The 23,924-nt window shown below is 37.2% G+C and overlaps 1 protein-coding gene across 1 annotated transcript in view; it reads left to right on the forward strand.

The window, feature by feature from the left end:
* NECAB1 (N-terminal EF-hand calcium binding protein 1) overlaps positions 1 to 23,924 on the forward strand; it is a 51,182-nt gene that overhangs the window by 26,047 nt on the left and 1,211 nt on the right. Inside the window, 10 exon segments of the mRNA XM_053942715.1 lie at positions 1,156 to 1,257; positions 1,378 to 1,430; positions 10,566 to 10,690; positions 11,894 to 12,006; positions 14,401 to 14,477; positions 18,176 to 18,229; positions 19,672 to 19,784; positions 21,256 to 21,265; positions 21,760 to 21,827; positions 22,826 to 22,917. Coding sequence (XP_053798690.1) covers positions 1,156 to 1,257; positions 1,378 to 1,430; positions 10,566 to 10,690; positions 11,894 to 12,006; positions 14,401 to 14,477; positions 18,176 to 18,229; positions 19,672 to 19,784; positions 21,256 to 21,265; positions 21,760 to 21,827; positions 22,826 to 22,917 — 807 coding nt within the window.

A 23,924-nucleotide genomic window follows, 5' to 3' on the forward strand; every position in this document is an offset into this window, starting at 1 on the left:
TTCTGAGTTATATCAGTTCATCTCAGAAATGAAGCTAAAAAACATCCAGGGTACTAACTCATAACACTAATTCATAATACTAATACATAATTTTAATTCTAAATAATTTCATTCAAACTCTCAGCAATACCACATCACGTCACAGTTTTCCTGGTAACTTATGTTCTCATGATTCCCCTGAGAAGCTCATGCTGACCTCTTAAAAGCCCTGAAGGGCTGCTATTTATTATTTCAAAAAGCTCCTATCTAATCTTGTTCTTCCTGTCTGCCACTTAGATGTTGATTTTTGTGCTCTTTCAGGTGATCTGATGTTTAGATGCCTTGTCTAACACAGTCTCTAAGTTTTAACATAATTTAATTTATTTATTTTTCACACTGTTTCCTTCCTGTGCTTCCCTCTATTGTATTTCACCACATCAACCAAATGGGAACTCGGGTCATGATTTCCCAGGTTTGCTCCCTCCTCTTGCTGTAATGCCTCTGATTTTACATCAGCTCTTTCTGTTAAGAAGTCCTTTGCTTTGAGAAGCTACACAGGGACATCCTGCAACTTGTTCTTTCCATGATTTTCATTAAAATGAATTTTGCATGCATCATATTTGTTGAAAATATCACAGCACCTGGGACTAGAAGCTTATCTGGCCAACTCATGGTCTCTTCATTTCTCAGAGAAACAGCTGCTCTCAACCAGCCCCACTTGATATTATCTCCTCTAAGGGCTCTACCAGAATTACTCATTTTCATATCAATATAATCAAATTCACCACATAAATATGAAAACTTCTTTTGCTGCTAGTAATTGTAGACTATTAGACTTAAATTTCAATTTACAAAGAAGATGTAGATATTTTGAAAATGTTTGTTTCATCTGTCAAGTTGATATTTACACTTTTTTTGAATTTGACAGCTCATTTATAGAAAGAAAATGTTTTGAAATACTGATTTTGGTATTTTAGGTATGTCAGGAATGATTTTACAGAGAAAGAATACAAAATTTAAAAATAAAATTATCCTTTTCATTACAACTCCTGTTCACTTTGCATTTAGATATTCAATAATGCTGTAACTTAATTCAGACTTGATAAAGCTGATATTTAATGTAACACTGATTTTTCAGGTAATTTGTAGGTGATATGGGGCTTTTTCTTCTTTTAGATTATTTTTCAAAGCACTTAGGAGAGTATGAAAATGTTCTATCTGTCTTGGAAGACTTAAACATAACCATACTGAAGGCAATGGACAAAACAAAGAAAGTAAGTAAAAATTGTGAAATTTTCTTTACACTGTATATTTTGTTTGTTTGGAGTATTTCCGGTAGTTTTCGTATCAGAATTTACTAATTCATATTTAAGTTTTTCCAAATGTACATGTTTGTAGCAAAATCCAGTAAGAAAATGCTTGTCAAAATGGTTGTATATGAAATCCTTAAAGTCCTGTCTGCAAACTATTGCGTTTGGATATAGCAAAAATCTTTGTGAATAGCCAGAAGAATGTTCTTTGCATTGTTGTATGAAGAGGGTTCTGTGTTTCCTATGAAATGTGGGTAAGTATCAACACCAACATTTGGAAATAGACAAATTTGAAAAAATAACCTGGTGGGTTGAGCAAAATCTCCTGGCCAAGAACAAGATTTCATTTCCATTTGAGGCATGTTAAACAAAAGCAATGGTCACAGAGCCTGCCAAGAGGAGGTGTTAGGGCTGTTGCCCACCAGCACAGCAAGGGGACCTTTACTCTGGAGGGAGATGTTTCTCAGGGGAAGAAGGTTGGTTTCTCCACCTGCACATCTGACCAGGGATGTGGCAGTGCTGCAGGACATGCCAGGCAGGCAATCCACCTGGCACTCAGTTCATTATGGCTGTACCTGCTCCTGTGTTCAGACCACATCCCAGCTGTGTGGCTGACCAAAAGTGCATCAGTACATCGGGTGATTTGCTCCTCTTCCCTGCCTGAACAGTTAAATATCCTGTGCAAGGCGGAACAGCTTCAAAAGGTGAGGGAAGTGAACCCAGATCCTCCAAACCTAGCCATAGATCCACACCAGGCTAGTCATCAAAACCAGAAATTTCAGCCAAGATTATTCAGTGAGATCCCCTGGGGTTAAAAAACCTGGGGGTTTTTTCAGTCAATCAGTGGAGAGATCAATGTGGAGAAAGCTGTGCTTCCTTAGTGAAGCTGTTATCTTTGGTAATCGGGTGTTTGCAGGAATAAAGTATTCATACATTTTACATAACCTGCCAATATAAAAACCCAGAAGTGTAGCTTATTTACTTAGAGCTTGAGCCAGGAAGCTGAATGTCTCTTCATCCATGCTGTGCATCTTCCACTCATAATGAATGAGCACTGACTCACTGTCTTGTTGAGCTGGATATTAAAAAGCAACAGATTGGATCATTTTAGCTATGCATATTTTTTTAAAAAATAGCCATGTGTATAAAATACTGCTGCTGAAGGGCAGGATGTCATCTCATAACAACTGGAAGTAAATAAAAAACAGCATTTAGGAATTACTTCAGAAGTTAATTACAAAGAGAAGTCCCAGCAGAGTAATGAGATTGTAAAATATATGTGCTGGCCTGACTAGAAATACGGGTAAGAAAATCTGGAATATTAATAAGTGTTTCATATGTCTGCTTGAAGAACCCATCTAAAATATAACTAAACCACAATTTCTTTGAATTTTATTTTCTTAACTGATGATTCAAGCCTAATGGGTTTTCTGTCTTTCAGGAATACTTCAGCTGACTATTTATTAGAGGTGACAAAAATAGAGCAAGGCTAAAACTGGAAAAGCACTTTTAATTCCATTTAGTAGAAACTCTGTATGAACACAGACAAACAAAAAAGGTATCCTCTAATATTCTAAAATAGAGCTTTCTGCCAAGGATATGCTCAGCCACTAGAGCTTTGTATGGAAATTAAATTTTCAGTTCAAAGTTTGGATTGTTTTCAACAGGAACTCAGTTCTCAGGAAACAGATAGGTTATGTGACCTCATAAATCATTGGTGTGCAAATATTAAAATTTCTATCTTAAATGGTTCAAGTTTTACTTATGTTCGTGATCTAAAATCTGGACTTCAGCCATCTAAAATCAGAGCTGGATGTGCAGCAAAAGTTAGTTAGCACATTGAGATAGCACAATAAATTATGTTCATCACCAATGACACACAAGATGTGAGGCGGCTCATAGCTAGAGCTGAATCCCTGCTCATGCAAACAGGTGCTCAGAAATGGTTGGTGTGGTTTGAAATGGCCATTGGCATGCATCCCAGGCAAGACTTGGGTTTCCTCTCCTAGTGCAGCATAAAAATTTGTCACCATTCTGCCACTGCAGCCACCGAGTCCCTTGACCAGTCACTGAGTAGCAGCAGCATTTATTATTATCTTCTAAGCAATGCGCTAGTTGGAAAATTCATATACAGAAAAGAAATCTGGAATTGAAGACCTACACAGTGGGACCCACCAGCACACAGTATCTACAGTGCTGAATCAGTTTCCAATGACCCAGACCAGCATGATTTCTGTGTACTTTATTGCCCTCTGTAGTTTGAAAGAGCTGTCAGGACAGTTTTTTTGAACTGAGTTTTCTCCAGCCTTCCAGTCCTCTGCTATCTGAAAGTGAAACCATCGTCATCTGTGGCAGAAAACATTCCAGTGTGTTTGCAGGTCCGAGAAGCTTTGAATTCCTTTCACTGTTCTGGGGCCAGATCCCTCCTGCCAAACCAACTAAACTGCACCTGGGAAGACAGGAAGCCCTTGGCAGTGTAGGAACCATGTATGCTCCATTGCTTGATGGGAAGGTGCTAAGCTAAAAATGCAGAGAGTTAGATTTCTTCAGGAACATCTTTCAGCAGGGAAAAGACTGAGTTGCATTTGGAAGCAATATACTTCAACACAAACCCCACCTAACCAGAATATGAGCTACAGTCTTTCTGTTTCAGTGCTGTTTCCTTGTCTTACAGCAGGAAGGAAAGTGATGACCCCTGAGTGCACACTACTCCTGTAAATATTGAGGTACAGCTCTTCTTCTAGAGACAAAAGCACAGCAGGCTTGCATAGAAAGAAATGACAGACAACACAGGAAAAGAAGGATGGGACAGTGCAAATTTTCTCCTTTTCAGACTCTGCAAAAGTCTGATTTTTTGCTTTGGAGGGACTTTCTTCCCTCCTTTGCAACTCTTCTATAAAAGATACTTAACGATCTATCCGTGATAGCAAGGGACCAGACTAGGTGAACTAGCAAAATGCATTTGAGCAGTAGTGATCAAAACTGATTTATTTAAGACTGGTTTTCATGCAGTATTTACATACAAAAAACATAAACATTCATTTTAGGATGAAAACAAGACAATTATTCAGTGGAACTACAAAGTTCTTGAATAGCCTTCCAAGTCTTTTGAGGGGGAAAAAAGCGTAACTGCTTTTTACATGTTGCTTGTAAAAACATGGAAAGGGGGGTGAGTGGTGTGCAACAGAAGATGCTGGATTCAATGACCAACACAGCATGTCTAATTGTCTGCTCCTGTGAAATCATTACTTTTTCTCCTTTGCTCAAAAAAACCCAAAGCTAAGCAAAGTCAGTGCAGCCTTATCATTACTTGAAAATTTCTTGAATAGTCTAAAAATAGGAGCCAGTAAAGTAAAAGAAAAGATTACAGGAGCTGAGAGAGTAACACAGGGCTTGAAATTTAGTTACTGATAGTGCATTTATGGTAATTATGTAAATCACTGCAATCTTGAGGGTTGATACCCATTATAAACCAGAATGCCTAGATTTTTTTTACTTGCATATTTGACTAATAATAACAGTAGCATTTATGTATATTTTATCTCAAAACAAATTATCTGGAAGAAAGTTAGATAAGCATTTGTTGACAATGCTGTTCTACAACCAACATTATATTTGAGCAAAAATGAAGTTTTAAATTGCTTTTTTGTTTTCACAAAAACTGTGTTAAATTGGCTGGCACCCATTTCTCCATGAGGTTAGAATTTATTAACATTTTTCACAGAATATAGTCTTGCTCTCTTTGAAATCACACTTCTTACAAATGCACCTTTCAGCTATTCATTAATGCAATGAATAGCTGCTGCACAAGAAAAACAGGTATGGCTCAGTTTATCCTGAGTATTATTTCATGCACTGACTTGGAAAACAGTTCATTTTTTCCTTTAGATTTATCGCTTTTTTTTATGTCAATCAAAAATCATAGCATCATTGAGGTTTAGAATCATTCAAGTTAGAAAAAAATCCTTAAATTCATCAATTTCAACAATTAACCTCCTGACACTGCCAAATCCACCACTCAACCATGTCCCCAAGTGCCACATCTACACATCTTTTAAGCCTGTTCCAGTCTGTAGCTGAACTAACTGTCCCTCAACTGAAGAGAGAAATGTTGGTGATAATGCTAAATATATCACCAGTTCCACCCTGCTACAAGGCAGAGAGGACTCTATGAATAAAAGCTATTTTTATCTGGGAACATTAATAAATTATGGTTTGGAATTTTTATTTTTGTTTATTTTTAAGATTGTGACAATTAGTGCAAGTCAAATCAAACTAAGATAAATTCAAAAAGCTGCAAGCAATTAATTCTGAGGAGTCATACAAGGATATTCCAGACATTCATGTCTTTCCTCTTCTAGCTCCTTAATGAAAACTCTTGGGAACTTCTTTGATCTTTTTTTGTGGAAGTTTTATACCTAGTGGGTCAGAAAGACACAATGCTCAAATTTTTGCCAGCAGCAGAGAAGATATGTTTAGTCAAAATTAAAGATAAAACAAAACCCCCCTTAATTTAATATTCATACCTCTAAATAGAAATTACTTCACAGCAGAAAAATAAACATTTAACTAGCCATTCTCCTCTTGATACCTATCAAAACCACCAGAGACTTTGATGCTTTCTATGTATTGTTGCATCCTTTTCCCTGGAGCAATGGTGTAACACATTTCCCTGCTACCTGCTAATATCAAACACATCCAAAACAGTTTCTTGTCTCTAAGCTATGTGATGCACCTAATAGCACCTAAATAGGAGTTACTTTTTATCCATGCATGGATTTTTCTAGCCCTGTTATTGCAACAACAGTGCATTACTCTTTCAGTAATCCCAGGGAGTGATAGACTGTCCTGAGAGATGCTGTTACAAATGTGTGACAATCTTCTTTCTAATCAGCCATGGCTGCCTAGTTTATTTCATTGCTGCTATGTCAGCACTGCAGATGGTTAGTAGAAATTGTCACTGTTCCAATTCTCTAGGTAGAATTTAAACATTTCTCTAGGTAGAATTTAATATTATTCTGTGATTCTGAGATTCTGTGAACACATAATTTATGCAAAATATAATACTTGAATAAACTTGCAAAACTTGTGCCATATTCAAAGTTGAATCTAATAACTGGACACATTCTGCCTTTGATCACTTTTACAGTGAGGATGTTGTAAAGGTTACATTTGTGTGATGTCACTACAATGAGCATCTCTCAATATGGCTTCTAGTGAAATAATAATTTTATTCTGATGCTGTTTTGATTTCTTCTTACAGTCTGAACAATTAGATTTTAGGGATTTCCTTTTAGTGAAGTTATTCTTACTAATTTTATATCCTCAATTTAAAATTGTAACCCAGGGCATTGTCCCTCTAATTTGGGATCTAAACATATAGGGCAGGAGATATTCCATGATAAAGGGAAATTTAAAGAGATTATTCCTTACTGAGTTCTACTCAGTGATAACTGCTTTTCAGTTGACTTGAGGGTATTTTCTGTAAAGATAAGCATAAATATTTTTGTGAAATTATGTTTAATATGACATATAGATAGGAAACAGAAAATTGCTAAGTAATGTATCAGTAAGAAGTGTCTCCTTCTCCATCTCAAGGAGCTGCTCTTCTGATGAATGGAGCAGCAGGGTCTAGGGGAGAGGGCTGAGGCTGGCATCAGAGACTGAGAGGATCAAGAGTTGCTGAACCTTGGTAACCCTGAGATGGGGACTGCACTAGGAGATTCCTAAACCCTGCCTCTTCTGCCTTTGTAAAAGGAAAACCTCTTCTGCACTTTTCAAGATAGCCTTTAGACACTTTTAAAGACCACAGTCACCTTTTCCACAGTGAAATCACTAATTATGTGCATTTTCAGTTTCATTAAACAAATCTTTGCTGCTCGCAAAGGTCACAGTTGCTTCTTGATGAGGAAAATGTGGAAAATTACCCTCATTCATTCACATTCAGTAAAACTAACAAGCAGAACAATATGTTAACACAGACTTATTTCATCTTGACTGCCCAAACTGTGGTGCAGTGTAATGTGTATGCTAATGAACAGTAATTTACAGCTAATGAATTTCAAGAAATGGGCCATTTTTCTAGTTTATGTACAGACACCATCCATGGGTCCCATTACTTATTGGTGGCACGATGCACTGGCAGTACATATGCTGGGCATGCCAGTTAAGCTGATTCTACCATAATATAAACTTGATAAATTGATACAAAAATATTGTACCAGTGTGCCTTTAATAAAACAGAAAATAAAGTACTTTTCAAAGGAAATAAAGTGGTGAAATGATACCAAAGCATAGCTACTAATTCCTCAGTGCTGAGAGCTGGGCTTGAGGTTTAAATTTAATTGTAATGGACAATCTTTTTCCCTCCATGACTTAAATGACAATTATTCAGATCATTTATATATGCTGAATACCTTCTTCTGTGATCTTTGAAGAACTTTAGAAAGACAGGTAGTAGCTATTTTTCACTGGGCAGGAGTTGAAGCTACCCAACATTGTTGTGAGCTCAGAATTTCTTGACTCATAAATTCTTCAAAGAAAACAGTAAATAATTTGTAATTATTTTCTCAACTACATGCATTAAGAGAGTTAAGTAATTCCACATAGAATATTTGTAAGCACTAATATTTGGGTAAAATATACATAAGGAAAGGGTCTTTGATCATTCTAGACTGCCAAAGATTATGCTAGCATCCTGCCTACCTTTCCCATCTTCAAAAATAGCTCTGTAAATCTGATAAAGTAACTCTATGACATATCTAAAGATCACAAGGAACTTTTTCATAGGGAAGCCTTTAAATACAGAAGTTATGGGACATGAATATAGAGAAAAAAAGACTAAATCCCAGTGCAATGCACAAACTTGGAGTAGTTCTAATGAAAAAAATCTTATCAGCTTTAAGATGCAGGAAAGCTTTTCTAGGTAGGAAAGGTTTTCTAGGTAATTTTTTTTTCTCAAGGAGTTAGAAAGAAGAAGCCTCAGACAGCAGCAAGTATTACACAACTAATGTTTATATGATCCCCATATCTGTGAGAGCCCACCTGAACAGTTTTCAAAATGAAACAACACTGGTGTACATTTAGGTTGTAATTCAGCATGCTTGTATCAGACTTACCATAAGTATCATCAGGAAGCATTATGGAGATATTTACAACATTTATTTCTGGATGCCCAGAATTTTAAAACGCAATTCAAAAACTTACAAGAAATGGTTAGTTCTGGGATGATTTCTTCACCTATTTCCAAGAGCAATGGCAAAAGCTGAAAAACAAATGAAACTATACCTTGGATTTCCACTGAAAGGTTTCAATTATCTGTCTATGCTGCACAGATTCACACATGTTGTTCTAATATGCCAGAAAATCAAAATTTTTGGAAATGAAATGATCTGTCAGGTTCACTGAAGTTTTAAATCAAGTACAATGGAGACAGTTTCGAAGAATAAAGTAACAGCTTTTGTATTGCACAAAAAGATTAAGTAATCATAGAAACGTTCCCATAAGCATTATTATAGACTGGTGTGAGTCCCTCAGGTAGACAGACAATCTCTCATGAGCATCTATTTTAAAATTGTATCAATAAAAAATTATTTGTTGGAAAGTGACTCACAGCTGATTAGTCTGAAGACAGAATAAGTAAATATAGAAGACCACGAAGCTTCTGGCTATGTAAGTAACTTCTGATGATTCATGGGTGGTTTAACACCTGAAATTTCTGTAGCAGAAGTCTTCCAACAAGAACTAACTTAATAACAGATATTGTGAAAAGACTGCTCTCATTTGAGAGCAAAATGCTTTTAAAGCTATTATCTGACAATCTTTCATTTTACATTCCAATTTCTAAACATCTTCTATTTGTGTTCTGATTGCAAACACATACATGGAAAAATTCTAAGAGAAGTCTAAAAATCAGAAAGGCATTTCAGCTGTAATTCATATTGGAAAGAACATGGAATACCTTAAGAATACCCATATGCATTGCCAAAAATACTCAAATGGGTTCTCAGATAGTGTAGGAGGCAACACCATTGAAGTGACAGGTCTTCTTTAAAGCTTGGAGGTGGGGACCATCATCTCTCTTCAGATGTGGTGACTAAAGAAATCTCTCATTGAAGGCACGTCATATTTTATGAAACTGTTTTAGATTGAATTGCGCCCAAAGGTTTTCAAGATCAGCTGAGTAAGGATTCATTCAGAGCTTAAGAGATGTAAATCTATTTTCTATCTCTGTTCCTGATGTGACCTCAACACACTAAGCAGAGGCTCTAGGGGTCTGTTCTATCCTCTCTGTTACATTTATTAATGAGAAAAAAAGAAAGAGGGTGTTTAAATTGTTGCAAAGGTGGCCCTCCTCACAAAGCATTACCTACATATTACTGTAGAACTGCCAAATCACAGAATCACATAATGGGCATGATTGGAAGGGAACAGTGGGGTTTTGCAGATTTGGGGTTGCCAGAAGCATCAATCATAGAAATATGATTTATTGGGCCAGGGAGACAACAGGCATAAAAACTGATTTCTGAAATTATCTGCACAAAAAAAAGCATAAATATTTTTTGATACGTACAATAAATTGGAAATGTCATTATTCAAAGAACCACTACAAATTGCTAAGTATAGTTGCAAATTTTTATAATAACCAAACTCTAGTTTAAATTACATTTAAATGCATTTAATGAAATTGTGACATATACAGATATATGGTTTCAAAAATAATTAAACAAATTAAAGGAACAAAAATAAGTCAAAGAGTGTTAAATTCAGAAGGTAACCTCTCTTGCACAGTCCTTCAGCCAACTGTTGGTGGGATTTTTCAGCAGAGTATCTTAAGCAAAAGACTATTCCCATAATCAATATCTGAGACAGGCCAGTGGGCTTGACAAACGTCTTTTCACAAGAGTGGATCTGAATTAAAACTTCAAATTCAGTTCTGCAGCTGTCAATCTTATTTTGGTTTTTCCACGCTTCAGAAGTAATGTGATACTGCCATCAACTGGAGTTAGGGATGTAAAGAAAAGGGTCTTCTTGAGTAGAAACTATGTTGTGTTACTGTGTACTTGAGCCTCTCAATTTGTGTGGGAGTTGTGCCTACACCTGGAAATTCAGAGGTCTTTTTGTTCATCAGCAAAGGTTGCTTGCATGCTTTACATTTATAAACATGGAAACATCCAACCTGCTTCCTTCCTGAATGAAGTCTGAACCTTCCCCTGTTTATTTCTAACTTAGTAATCAAAGCCTGACCTTTTGGGGTTTTTTTCATGTAATTCTTAGGACTATCAGGAAGCTTACACTTTGGAGCAGTTTGTGACTCGCTTTCTTTTGAAGGAGACACTGAACCAGCTGCAGTCCCTCCAGAGATCCCTGGAAACCACAGAGGAGCAGACCCAGCAGGAGAGGTGAGCAAACCCCTCTTCAGCTGTAGGGAAGGGGATGAGGAGTGAGAACCTCCACAACTGCTTTACATTTCACCCAAAAATCTGATATAGGCAATAACAGGAGAAATAAGGATACACTTTTTACTCTCTATCGGAACCCACTAATAGGAGTTTTCCTGAAATTATATGTGATTATATGATCCTTTGGTGGGCTGCCTGTAGGACAGCAATTTTGGCACATGCTAGGCTCTGCTGACTTCTTTTTAAATCTCTGGACAGTTTAATATCAAATGTAGAAACCAAACCACTGCAATATAAAGAGCTCTGAAATTAGTAAGATGACTGACTGTTTAGTTTGGTTTTTCCAGCTTTTTAATTTTTTTTCATGTACAATGATTTCCATGTTAAAAGAAGGAATAGCCAAGCTTTCGCTTGTCACAGCTTCTTCCTAGAATATATGGCCATATTCTTGGTTAATATCAAGCTCTATAAACTCTTAATCACCTGGGTAGCCTTTACAATCCAAGGGTTTTAGCTCAATTTAGTACAATGATCTCTGTGATGAGGGTTTGAAAAGTTACTTGGTTATATGGAATTTTTTCCTCAGTATGCTATTGTTAAAGACAATAGGGAAAGCAAAATACAAATTGTTGTATTTTATGGACAAAGAAGATCTTAAGACCTTTCTGTTGGAAATGTAATTTTCTTTTTCTTTTAGAAATGCCATTTTCTTGTTTGTTTTGCTGTTGAGTTTGAGATCCCTGAAGTACAGGAGTAATACCTGGTTTTGTGCCAGCATCTTGACTGTAGGAATCAATCAGGTTTTGAAAGCCTGAGGGTGCACAGTGTCTGTGTTCCTCTACAGTGATGCTACAAAACTCCTGTGAATGAAGAAACTGTGAATGATTACTTAAGTCAGGTCAGAATCACATCATGCACATCACATCATACTGACCTTCAGATTTGTCTCCCTCAAAGATTTTGGTTTATGCCAGCTTAACCCTCTTCTTTTTTTTTTTTTTCTTTTTTTTTCTTTTACTTCTTTAATGACCTAATCAAAACTAATGAGTAAAAGTGAAAATCCAGAAAATAATTCAATGCTCTCAATAGGTATTTATTTTTATTTAATTCAAAAGGGAACATAGAAGCATACTTTTTGAGAGCAGAGAGAGAAGAGCTCTCCCACATATTTTTGCTTAAGAAGTCTCCTGTGTTTCTGTGCAGAAAAGATCCAACAAAACCAGAAGTGCCCTCAGTTCAGTGGCCAGGAAAACACTTAGCTCGAAGTCTTCAGAGGAACAACAGCCTGTCATCAAATAACCCTTACTCTAACCCAGGTATTGCATTTCACATTTTAAACATATAGACATATATACAGAAAAATATACACAAATCTTCCTCACAAAAATTTAATTTAGACATGTAACTAACTCAGATACTTTACTACAGAAGACTATTTTTCAATTTAATATAGAAGATATTAACTGAAAACTGAAGAAAATTAATGCATATCCATAGATCTGAAATTATAAAAGATAAAAACTTAATTGTGGACCAAACTGTGTGTTTTGGATTGATTCAAAATTTTTAGGTAATCTGTATTGCCTGCAAATATGAATGAAAAGGTGAAGGCTATTACTTATATACGACCAAGTTCTCTGCCATGACTCACATCTCAGCTGAGGGGAATAAATACTAATAAATAAATAATAATAAATAAAACAGAAAGGAAAAATACAAAACCTGAAAGAAAATAATATTTCATTTAAGATAATGCAAAAAAAAAAAAAAACCTCTGCAGCAGCATTTCGGCTTGGAAAATGATAGAGTACTTTGGTAAACGGATTCTTTGGAAGCAGTGACATTAAGCATGAGGCTGCGGTGAAGACATCTCCGTGCTTAGGTACATGTCCCAGAATCAAGGCATGAAGATGACTGAAACAAAATATCTAGTGGGTCTAGCTCACTTCTTGACCATGTGTTGACCTCTTCCTTTTAAACCCTCTGCTGAGGACCTTTCTGTCACCCATATTCACAACTCACTCCCTGCCGCTCACCAAATGATGCTGTTCTTTGAAAGCAGTGATGCAGGATGCTGTTTGGTCTCTTGTGAATTGGTGCTCCTAACCAGGAAGGTCACAGAGCCTTGTAGACGCATTCCTAATTCAGAAGATACCCAAACAAATGCAAGCTCCACCAAATCCACTTACTGTATTGGTGTAATCCTAAAGAGCTAACATTTTCCTCCCCAGCTCTGCTAATAGCTGACAGCTGTCTACTTTCCTATACAAGGTTTGTGTTTGTCTTGGCACTTGGTCTTCCTGCTTACTGCCAGCTGCCCACATGCACAGTAGCACTGTGGCGTGTATATGCACCCAAGGCTCAGGCCAACATTTCTTCAGCCTATGTACCTGTTCAGGCAAAGCCACACCCTGCCTACTCTACCAACCACAGCTGTGGTATGTTCTCAGCATTAAGATTTAATTGTTTGGTCAAAATATATGCAAGTGCCACAAGAACTCTCAGCTGGGAAATTAGAAGGTTAATGAATGTGCATAACAAGAGCATTTGTTGAAAATTTTTCAATTTCTGATAAATAACCTTCTTGTCTCCTTAAAGCAAACCCTTATGTACACATTTACATGGTGAGTGATTTCAGAAACTTCTTTAATAATGCAAATATTTATTTCCTTGAGTATTGTCCTTTACATTTGGCAGACAATTTTCAGGAGACTTCAGCAAGGCAAAACTTTCCAGAGACATTAGAGGGACTCACAGAATCACAGAATATCCTGAGTTGGAAGGGACTCATAAGGATCATCAAAGTCTCACTCCTGGCCCTGTATAATGCCATCCCCAAGAATCACACCATGTGCCTGAGAGCATTGTCCAAATGCTTCTTGAACTCTTGGTGCTGTGACCACTTCCCTGGGGAGCCTGTTCCAGTGCCCGTTCCAGTGCCCAACCACCCTCTGATACCCAACTTAATTGTCCCCTGACATAGCTTGATGCTGTTCCCTTGGGTCCTGTCACTTGTCACTCTCACCAGAGAGAAGAGCTGGGTACCCATCTCTCCTCTTCCCCTCACAAGGCAGTTGCAGACTGCAATGAGGTCTTCCTTCAGTCTCCTCTTCTCCAGGCTGAACGAGCTAAGTGACCTCAGCTGCTCCTCACATGGCTTCCCCTCAAGACCCTCCAGAACCTTCATAGCCCTGATGCTTGTGCCTGTCTAGAACTGTATTGTCTAGCTCCACCCTTGCTATGTGACATCAGATTGGGTTGGATGGGGCACTGAGCAATCTGATCTAGTGGGAGGTTCCCTGCCCATGGCAGGGGAGTTGAAATTCAACAATCTTTCTAGACCCTTCCAACACAATCCAGCCTATGATTCTATGATCAGATCACAACACAGACAGGAACATATCTGCAGTGGAGATGGAGAACTTCCTTCCATTACCAGCATGATTTCAAAATCACTGCCAGTAATTTAGACTGTAGTTTTCATTCTGTATTGGATTTCTATTGTATCTTAAACAGAAAGAAAATCATTCATAGAGTCAAATCATGCTCTCCTTTAGTTTCACCTAAATGAATGTTGAACTAGTTGCAGCACAATCTTGGAAAAGCCGAAAAATTTGCAGGGTAATTTTTTTTTATAAAATACAGGAATACACTATATACCAACAACTTAGCAACATTTTGTAAATATTTCTCTTCTATGTTTTTCAAAGGCTGGATTTAGGAAGACAACCAATGGGTGATCCAGATAAACAGACTCCAGAAGCTAATTGATAGACTGGAAAAGAAGGTGTGCAGGCTTTTTCACCTGTTTCTTCTTTCACTTTCAGTAAAGCAATCCTTAAACCACAAATGTTTTCAATGCCCCAGTTGCAACATTACCTTAGAGAGCTAACACTCATTAAATGCCTACATTTTTCTTCCACCTTCCTCTTTCCTATTCATGACATTTTTTCCATGTTTCCCTTTCCTCCTCCCATCACCACAAATTGAACTTTTCATAAATATGTGAAAAATTGTATTATTCTATGACTGGAGGATGCTAATGTATTCAGTAGTGCTTGTATGGGGGAGCATGCTACAACCTTCCCCTTTTAGGATCTGATATTTTCCTCTTCCTCTCTAAATTTTCCCATGAAAGCTTGACAGAAAGTTTTGTTTCCTCCGTTCCCATCAGAGAATACTCATTTAAAAAGATTAAACCACTTTCCTTGTCAGTACAGTTCAACCAAAGTCTTATGCAAATCTTTTCAGGAGCTGGCTGCAGCAGCTCCCAGAGCCCAGAAACCACCTGTGATTCCCACACCAAAGCAGAGCCCTCCAGGAGTCTGACAAATCACCCATCTGATCAACAATGCCAGAGCTTCCCAGTGCTTGTAAAATACTGAGCCACATCTGTCAGCACAGAAAATATCTATTCTTCTTCATTATTATTCAGACTTGATTGCTACTCTGGTGTTCAAAAGTTGTCTTATAATTTGTGTATGATTTTTTTTTTTTTTTTGAGAAGAAAGAAGAGCAGAGGAAAAGTAAGGTTATAAATTCCTGAGTTGTTCTCAGAATTAAATTTCCCTATTTAAGGACAGACAGACAATTTCAGATACGCACTAGGGGAGTGGCTGAATTCAGTGGATTTTGAGACCCAGGGTGTTTCTTCCTCCTTGTCCACTAGAGGTGAGGTTTTGGGTTGAAGTGCTCTCAGACCCAGGAGTGGCTTCAGTCCCAGTCCAGCCGATGGTGTTCCTCCCCACAGGTCAGTTCTCACCAGCAGTGAGGCTTTGCCTGTACTGCAAAGACATTGGCATGAGTCTCTTCACCAGCCCACACAGAGGCAGCACTCACAAGGACATGAAACAGCCTGATTTGTTCTTTCTTTCTAGATGATTGGGATATTCCCCTGTGAATATTGTCATCTAGTATTTGTGGCTGGACCCATACCCCTTTCCCAGGCACTGGCTCAGACCTTGGGTCAAGGCAGGAAAATATCTCCTGTTACTCAGCCCCTTGTCCAGCTTGAGTTCAGTAGCAAGTTACACACACAGAAATAGTTAAGTAAGGGATTTAACAAAAAAACTCCAATAAATGGTGGTGACTTGGCATAAGGCTCAGCAAGAGAAGTGTACTGACCTTTGTCTGCAGTTCCTCCCTCCCAAATGAAAACAATGCCCCTAATTACCTTTCCTGTTTGGTATTTCTGTTATCTCAGCCTTAATACTGATTAGCTGCATATGGCCAGCCCCAGCACCGCTGGCCTTGCTCCAAAAGGAGCCCAGTATTCCCTTTGGTTATCCCTGCAGTCTGACAGTCTCTCACATCACTTCTCCTTAACCAGCTGTGAAATTTGGCCATTCCTTGTGGCACTGTCCATGACTTCTGTCAGCTTCTCCCTCTGCTCCTTGCCGTGCTCCGCAGCTCCTCGTGTCCTGCTCAGTGCAGTAAGCTGTGGCCAGGGAATACCCGTGAGCCTCGGTCCAAGCGCTTCCTCACGGGGGTCATTCCTGCATGGGAAAGGCAATTACACAGCAGTTGCCACATTAATGACATTTAGTAGCAACTTGATATTTTTCTGAATAGATACAAATTGGATTTTGAAATGTCAAAGTCCACCATGAAAGCTAAGTCCGGCTTTACTCCCCACTCGGCTTTGGAAACAGCAGCTCACTGCCTTGCCACAGTTGCCACCTGACATGGACTGATGCCAAAAGAAAACATTTAAAAGAATGTTACTTTAAAATGAAACAAACCACAGCAATAATGCAGTGCAAATGTTACAGAAAGTAGCCAAACATTTTGTGGTAAATAAATTTACAACAAGGATGTTACAAATTGATCAAATTTGCTATAGACAAATGACAGAAAACCTGAGTCTGAAAAGGGGCTCTGTGCCAAAGGGAAACAGTGGAAGGGCATAGACCTCCCAAAATTACCTCCTTGTCAATATAAAACTTGATTAATAAAACATAGCAATTACATACATCTAATTTTTCCAGTAAACAACCTATCTTTATCGACTTTTGTTTAATTTTGCATCTGCTTGAATTTGTATCTCACAGCCATATCTGACTGTGAGAGGCATTAAATACCAGCTTGCCTTTACTAAAACCCCTCTTTTTGACTTTGCTGCAGAACAGATGAGAAAGGATTGCACAACCATGCTAAAAGGCGGTTTCAGAAGCCACCACTTCTCAGCTGAGGTGGCATAGATTGCGAAGGATTGCAGAGACATTTTAAAGCCTCTGAGCTGCATCCATCTTTATTTCCAGGCTTTGTTTACATATACTGGCAAAGAAAACAATTATTTTCTTGTTATGTTTAGAGAAACTTTGCAGTACTTCCTGGAATCATTCCTTTCCTCTCATTATAATGAAAGTGAACTTCACTTCAGGAATACACATTTTTCCCTCTGTTTTTTTATCCAAAGTGCCTGCACTGACAATAAAGCTGGCTGTTTTTCCCTTCCCACACACATTTCATGACTTTAACTACACAGCAGCTTCTGAATACTTCATTCCTGCCTTGCTCTGCCACCTGCTGCTGGTGGAGGCCCTCTGCTCATTTGAATTCTACCTGCACATCTCTTGTTGGCTTTTCAGTGAGTACAGCATCTGTGCTGGCAGAACAGCTGCTACCTGAGGTTAATCCATCCTCACCCATGCTGGGAGTGGAAGAAGATTTTTTTCTTTGTTGCACAAGAACTGTGTTCAGTGAGACATGAAGCACCACTAACAGAGCATGTCTTGCTCCAGCTGCTTATGGCAAATCAATCTGCTTTTTTTCTCTCAGGCATATGGGTATTTTTCAGAATATCATAATGGCACTGGGTTAGGAGGTACTGCATGTGCCTGGCAAGAAAAGAATGATTTTGTGTGTGCTGCTTGTTGGTGTTTGTGTGAATCACTGATTCCTGAAGTGCACATCCAGTTTGGGTACCAGGTGTACTCACAGACACATCTCTTTGCTGCCACCCAGCCCATTCTCACAGCAAGGGCAGCAGTTCAGAAACCTAACTTGGACCATCATGCACATCTCTTTCAATGCTAGAAAACAGCCTCTTGCAACCACAGATTCCCTACAGGGAAGTTTCTTCTGTGTAAAATTTTATGATTGCACAATAGTAGCTTATAGTTCATTTCAAATTGCCATTCTTGCTCATCTCCACAGTCCATGAGACAGTTTGAGAGGATGTCTGCCTTTTCTCAATTAAATCCAACATACATTTGGGAACAAACAGATTTGTTAAAATGAAAAATCACCTGCAAAGCACTATAAATAAAACTTCACAAGATAGCCTGGACTGGAATTAACCACCGAGGCATCCAAGATCTTGTAAAACTTGTATTTGACTTAGAACTAATAAAGAAGGGATTTAGGTCTTTGAGGTAGAACAGAATCTAATTATTGAATAGTTTGTTTAAAATGTAAGAGCGGAATACAGCTGTAGTATTGACTCTTCTTACAATTTCTATTTTCTTTTCAATTGCCTCCAAGGACGTAAAGCTTGAACCACTTGAAGAGGAAGTTTTGGAAGAAAATGCAAGATCTGTAAGTACTGTTCAAGATAATGATTATGACATTTTATTTTAAATATCAGGCATTGAGACCACACCTGATCTCTTTTGTTAAAAAATAATTTAAAAAATCTTTATCCTCACTTTTTCCAGTGATAAGAATCCATTTTAGTTAGCAGAATATACTGTGCAAAAGGCAACAGAACAAAATTTAGAATATGTGAGCAAAACCTTTATATTAACTTTTTGCATTGTTTTTAAAGGATAGAGTGAGCCAAAACCTTAAGACACAAAAGGAGAAAAATGTGTCATTAATAAGATTTATCAAATTTGGTAGCAGTGTTTATGGGGTGGCAGATTCTCTGCTCCACATGCTGCAAACATGCTTTAACTATTGTTGTACAGCCTCCCTCCCTCCCAAAACTGCTATAGGAAATCCTGTGAAGAAAAATGGAAGAGTGTCTCATGCTCATTACAACCTACAAAACCAAAATTGTCACCAGAAATAAACTTACTGTTTAACAAGTTTATGTCCCAAGATTGATATACTAGCATTCCTAAATTCATGAACCTAATATTCATTCATTTGAACCTAACAAAATGTAAATCAAATACACATGAAAAAATTATTTAATCACAGGAGTTGCATTAGATTTTTTTAAATGAGATTATGCAGTATTGCTACACAGACTGCTTATAATCCATGATATAACAGCAGTATTCATAATCAAGGTAGAAACAAGTAAAAAGCCTGTACAATAAATTAGGTTGTACTCATTAAGAAGCACATAGTGTTGTTTTAAATATTCCATTAGTAAAGTTGACAAGCTTCGATAGATTAATCAATAAATAAACTACTTGAAAGAGCTAAATAATAATTATATTAATTCAGGATAAATAGGTCTTTGCACTGCTGACTGTTTCCATAGTCCTGTTTATAAAGACTGTTCATTTTCCTGCAGAATTATGGATGGAAAAGCTCCTCTCTATTCATCACTTAATGTGGGCTGTCTTGGGCATCTCAGTCAGGTGAGGGTCAAGGCTCCAAAAGGTAAAAACTATGAAAGCACCTTAATAAAAGCAACAATGCATCCAGTGCAGGTTGTGGGGGGTATGCTCTTATCCCAAACCTCACACCTGCTGGCATACAGATTCATCCACGGAAACACACTGACTTTATTACTGAACATCTCAAAGACCAACCTTTGCTTTGCCCTCTTCTGAAAAGACTCTCTCCTCCAGAGTTAGGACAACGGTCTGAAGTGGACACTCATGCCTAGACACAAAAGCCATGCTTGAGCATTTCTACTTCTCCACTCCAGATGAATAAAACAGGGACTGCAAACTTCAAGGGAACTTTTGTGGGTTTTCTTTTATGATTGTGGTTTTATTGTTTCATGATAGACTTTTCTGAGTTTAAAGTACAAGGAATTCAGAGGAAGCTGTGGCAGTAATATTGTCATGGTTTTGTATCAGCACATAATGATCGTTCAGCACCAGATGTCTGTGATAGAAGAAAACGTGGAGGAATTCCGTCTTGCTCTGAAGTAATACCTGGAATCTGCGTCTGCTCAAGGTGGCTGCTTGCAGTAAGCACAGGGTTATTGTCCTTGGGCTGAAGGAAGACATGTAGTCTTTTTTCTTTAATAACTTGGATTATTTCTGAAGACAGAACCTATGACACCTTTCTTAGTGGGTTATGCATGTGTATAAGACAGAGCTTTTTAAAGACACCTAGAACTAGAAAGAGATGCGAGAATGTGCAGATTTTAGGTACTATCACAAAATGACTGCACATCCCAAAGATGCTAAACAATCTTTTCAGGCTTGTTAACTCTTCATGACTTCTGGAAGCTCCTAGGCTGACATTCTTTACTGTAAAACTCACTTGCCATCCTTCATTTATGCTCACCTGGAAAAGCAGCAACTTTTTATCAACTTGTTTGCCAGTCCTCTGCTTGGAAGATTTCAGAATCTTCCCTTTAGGCTATCATTGTAAAATTTTAGTTCATAATAAAGAATTGGAAAAATTAAATCACAAAATTTTCAGTGAAACTATGTTTCTGATTTGCTCCTTTTAGAATTAATAAAACATTAGAGCTGGGTTAAGAATAAGTGGCTTACCACTGTACTTAATTTCTGAATTTAACATAGTGGAGTATGTACTGTCATGCATACTACAGACCATTATGAAAAAGATATTTTTACAATGTGTACACGATACAGACTCTTCCCATCTAGTCAAGTCCTTCAAAGACTGCCTATCACATCCCTCATTTATGAGTCTTGTTGTTACGAGATCATCACATTTAGGATTTTATCAGTAATGTTCACATAGACCAGAAAAATTAAGCTGGAAGGAGTGTGATCTTTCTGCAGTGGTTCACTTGTAAAGGCAGACTGATGAGGAAAATAAAATTCTCTTGTTGGCCAAGAGATGGAAAACAACCCAATGAGACATGTTCCCGGCCTCCTCCCAGAAATGAACATCCAGCAAAACACTGTAGGGACTGCAGACTTGTCAGGGAAGAGAGATGACAATGACTTCAGAATGCAAGTTAACAAACGGTGGCAGGAAGTTCCTTTCTTTCCCAAGTTTACAGGCATTTGTTAAGTCTGTAATGCCACCTAACGGATGGGTTTTGTGGTAGCTATAATTGACAGAGATTTGTTTTTGCCAACAACTTTTGATATTTTTGCTATTTTACCATGCACTTTCACATACAGCAGCAGAAAACCAATAAATCATAAAACATTTCTGACTATATTATGAAGCATAAGCAGAGACCAGTTTTCAAGCACAGCATTAGTGAGGTCAGCAATCTCATACTTGGGCACACAGAAAAATCTGTATATATACTTTCTGTGCTATTTATCTAAACACCAATTTGACTACCCAAGTGAATAAGTACCCTACAGCTTTTATGCTCAGGATAATAAGCAGGATGATCCTGTGTAGAGGATCAAGAGATATTCTGTGGGTCATTTTTCACTCCTGAGAAATTGCTACTTGAATAACTTAAGAACAAGTAACTAGTATGCAAAACATTATTTTGAAAGCGTATCTGTAGCAGGTATCAGCCTATATGGCTTTTTACTCCATCATATGTATATTTCATTTACTCCATTGGCTTTCAAAGCACCTAAATTCTATGACACTTGGATGCATTTTCATACAAAAGGATAACTTCTACTTATTAGATTATCATCCCTGAACAGCTGTTTGATTAATTTTCTGTTTAGTATTTGTTTAGATAAATTACACTATTGGGGCAATATGAAAAATGAGTTTTATAAAAGTATAAATTAATAAAAATTAATATAAAAGGGGTTTTATTTTTTAAAAGCTCAGATAATTTGAAGTATATGATCACTATGATCATTCATTTGTTAAGTGTATTAATTGGGTTGATTTCAGGTTTAATTTTCTTGTTTTGTTTCTGTGGTGTTTTGTTTTCAAAAATCACTGCATTTGTTCCTACTGATAAGCAGTTAGGAATAAAATGTATATGTCCAATAATTGTCTTTTGTTTCATTAAATTAGTTCTATTGTGAAATTCTTAGTGGAAGTTTCCAAGTAATTTCCACTTCATTGTTTATGAGTTCTGGGAAAACAGCAATGCCTGGAATAGGTAAGTGTCAAGACTTTTTTTTTTTTTCTTTTTTTTTTCTTTTTTTTTTTTGCTAAAGTTTGAAGGCTAGAAATCAATTATGTAGAAAGACAGTGCAAATTACTTTAAATACTGCTAACTGATCTTTTGCTAAATATATCACAATTAATACTTCAGAACAGTGCTTTAGTTGCTAAAGGCTTGAATATACTGAAACATAAATAAAATGCCAGAAAGACAACAGTGATTATTCAAAACAGGAGAAGTCCGAAAGTGAGTACATAAAGATATAGCATTAGGTGGATATTAGTTCATCAGAGACAGAAAACCAGGAAGACAGCAATATCACCAGTTTCATGATAAGGAAGAAACAAAAAGACACAATTATTGAAACAGAAGATGTGCCAGCCTGCAGCACACTTCAGGAGTTATGGGGAGCTCTCCCATAACTTCCCAATCCACAGCACAGGAACCCATCTGACAGACTCCCAGAGTCTGTCTTTTGGGCCCAAAATAGAAATTATTAAACATCCTACCAGCTGAAATCTAGCCTCTGGCAGGCAGATGACTAAGGAATTGCATAGAGACAAAAGGATTTTCCTATCTGCATTTAGTTAAAACACTCAAATACACCAACCCTATAATCCTAAATCTCTAGCAAGAACCTGTTCTTAGGGAGATGGAGAACAGGTTTACTGCTTTCCTTTCAAACAAAACCCCAGTTTTACTGGGTTTCCTATCACAAAGACTCAGGAACACTGGTATCACATGTCAACACTGTACTGGGTCACAACCAAGAGATGAGCATCAGACTGACAGCGAGTTACACAGAAGAAAACCTGTGTTTAATATAACATGCAGGCACTTCATAGCTTCTCTGGTCTCCCCTCCCACTATCACTGTAAGTTTTGAATTACAGAATCTCTGTACAGCATTAATTGTGAAATTTCTTATGTTCATTTAAAAAATTGAGCCCATTTAAAAAACCTGTTACATTTTTATTTTTTACAATTATTTAGCCACCTTCAAATAAGTTACAGTAAGACATTCCAAAGAAGTAAAGTGGATTTCTTGGAAGCTCCAGAGCTTATCACAACAATGCTAGTCTCTGGTAAATATCAATTTTTCACATTAATTTTTTTTTTTGCTGTATGTGAAAAGTTCTATTAGTGTGTTCCATATGCAAGATCACTGCATAATATCACCCTTATTCAGATCTTCTTTGAGAATATTCTTCTCCTCTGAAGTATAGAGGAGAAAAGGACTCCAAATGTTTTTATTTTAACCACATAAAAAAACAAAATGCATCAACAAGGAGAAGACCCACAGTGATTTATTTTACATAGTGTGAACTAACACTGACATACACTATTTAAGAAAATATCTAGAATAAACAATACTATTTGTGAATGGTAAAATAGAGCCCATTTAAGATTTTCAAGGAAAGAAATGCTTTCTGATTAAGACTTCAATTTATTCCTACTTACATAGATTGAAGGGAGCCTTATTTACCAATAATTGATATTTACTAACCAACTTGTTGTACACATTTCCTGCTATGTTAAAAAAAAAAAAAAAAAGTAAGGTGGTAAAGATTCCAAATTATTATTCTTAATACAAACCAATGAGCATGTAACATTTTTCTCCTAGAAATAAGAGTTAAAAGACACAGTGCAGGTGCAGGATGAAGCAAAGAAAGCATCAGTTCCATATTTACAGAGAGAGGACAATATTTTTTTTTTTATTTTAGGGAACACAAATCTATTACAATGAAGCCCTAATTTCCTATGTGTCTGAGTACAGACTAAATTTAAAAGAATAAAACTCCACTTAGTAGAAAAATAAATGTAGTCCTGTAGCCGGGGTTTGTCCTTAAAAGAAACCAGCCAAGACATCTTCAGATCTCATGAGCCTGATGTGGACACAAAATTATATGCCAGGGACTCCTGCAGAATCAGGAGATTGAAGTTAATGAACCCAAGCATCTCTTGTATCTTACTGGGATATTGCTGGATTTAAGAAAAAACTTGATTGTAGGAAACAATGAAGTCTTTTCCTAAAATTCTTTGTGTCCAAGAGACTGCACATGATCCAGCAGTGTTCCAGGGTAGTTTACTC

The sequence above is a fragment of the Vidua chalybeata genome, chromosome 1, assembly GCF_026979565.1.
Source record: "Vidua chalybeata isolate OUT-0048 chromosome 1, bVidCha1 merged haplotype, whole genome shotgun sequence".
In the NCBI taxonomy this organism is placed as follows: domain Eukaryota; kingdom Metazoa; phylum Chordata; class Aves; order Passeriformes; family Viduidae; genus Vidua; species Vidua chalybeata.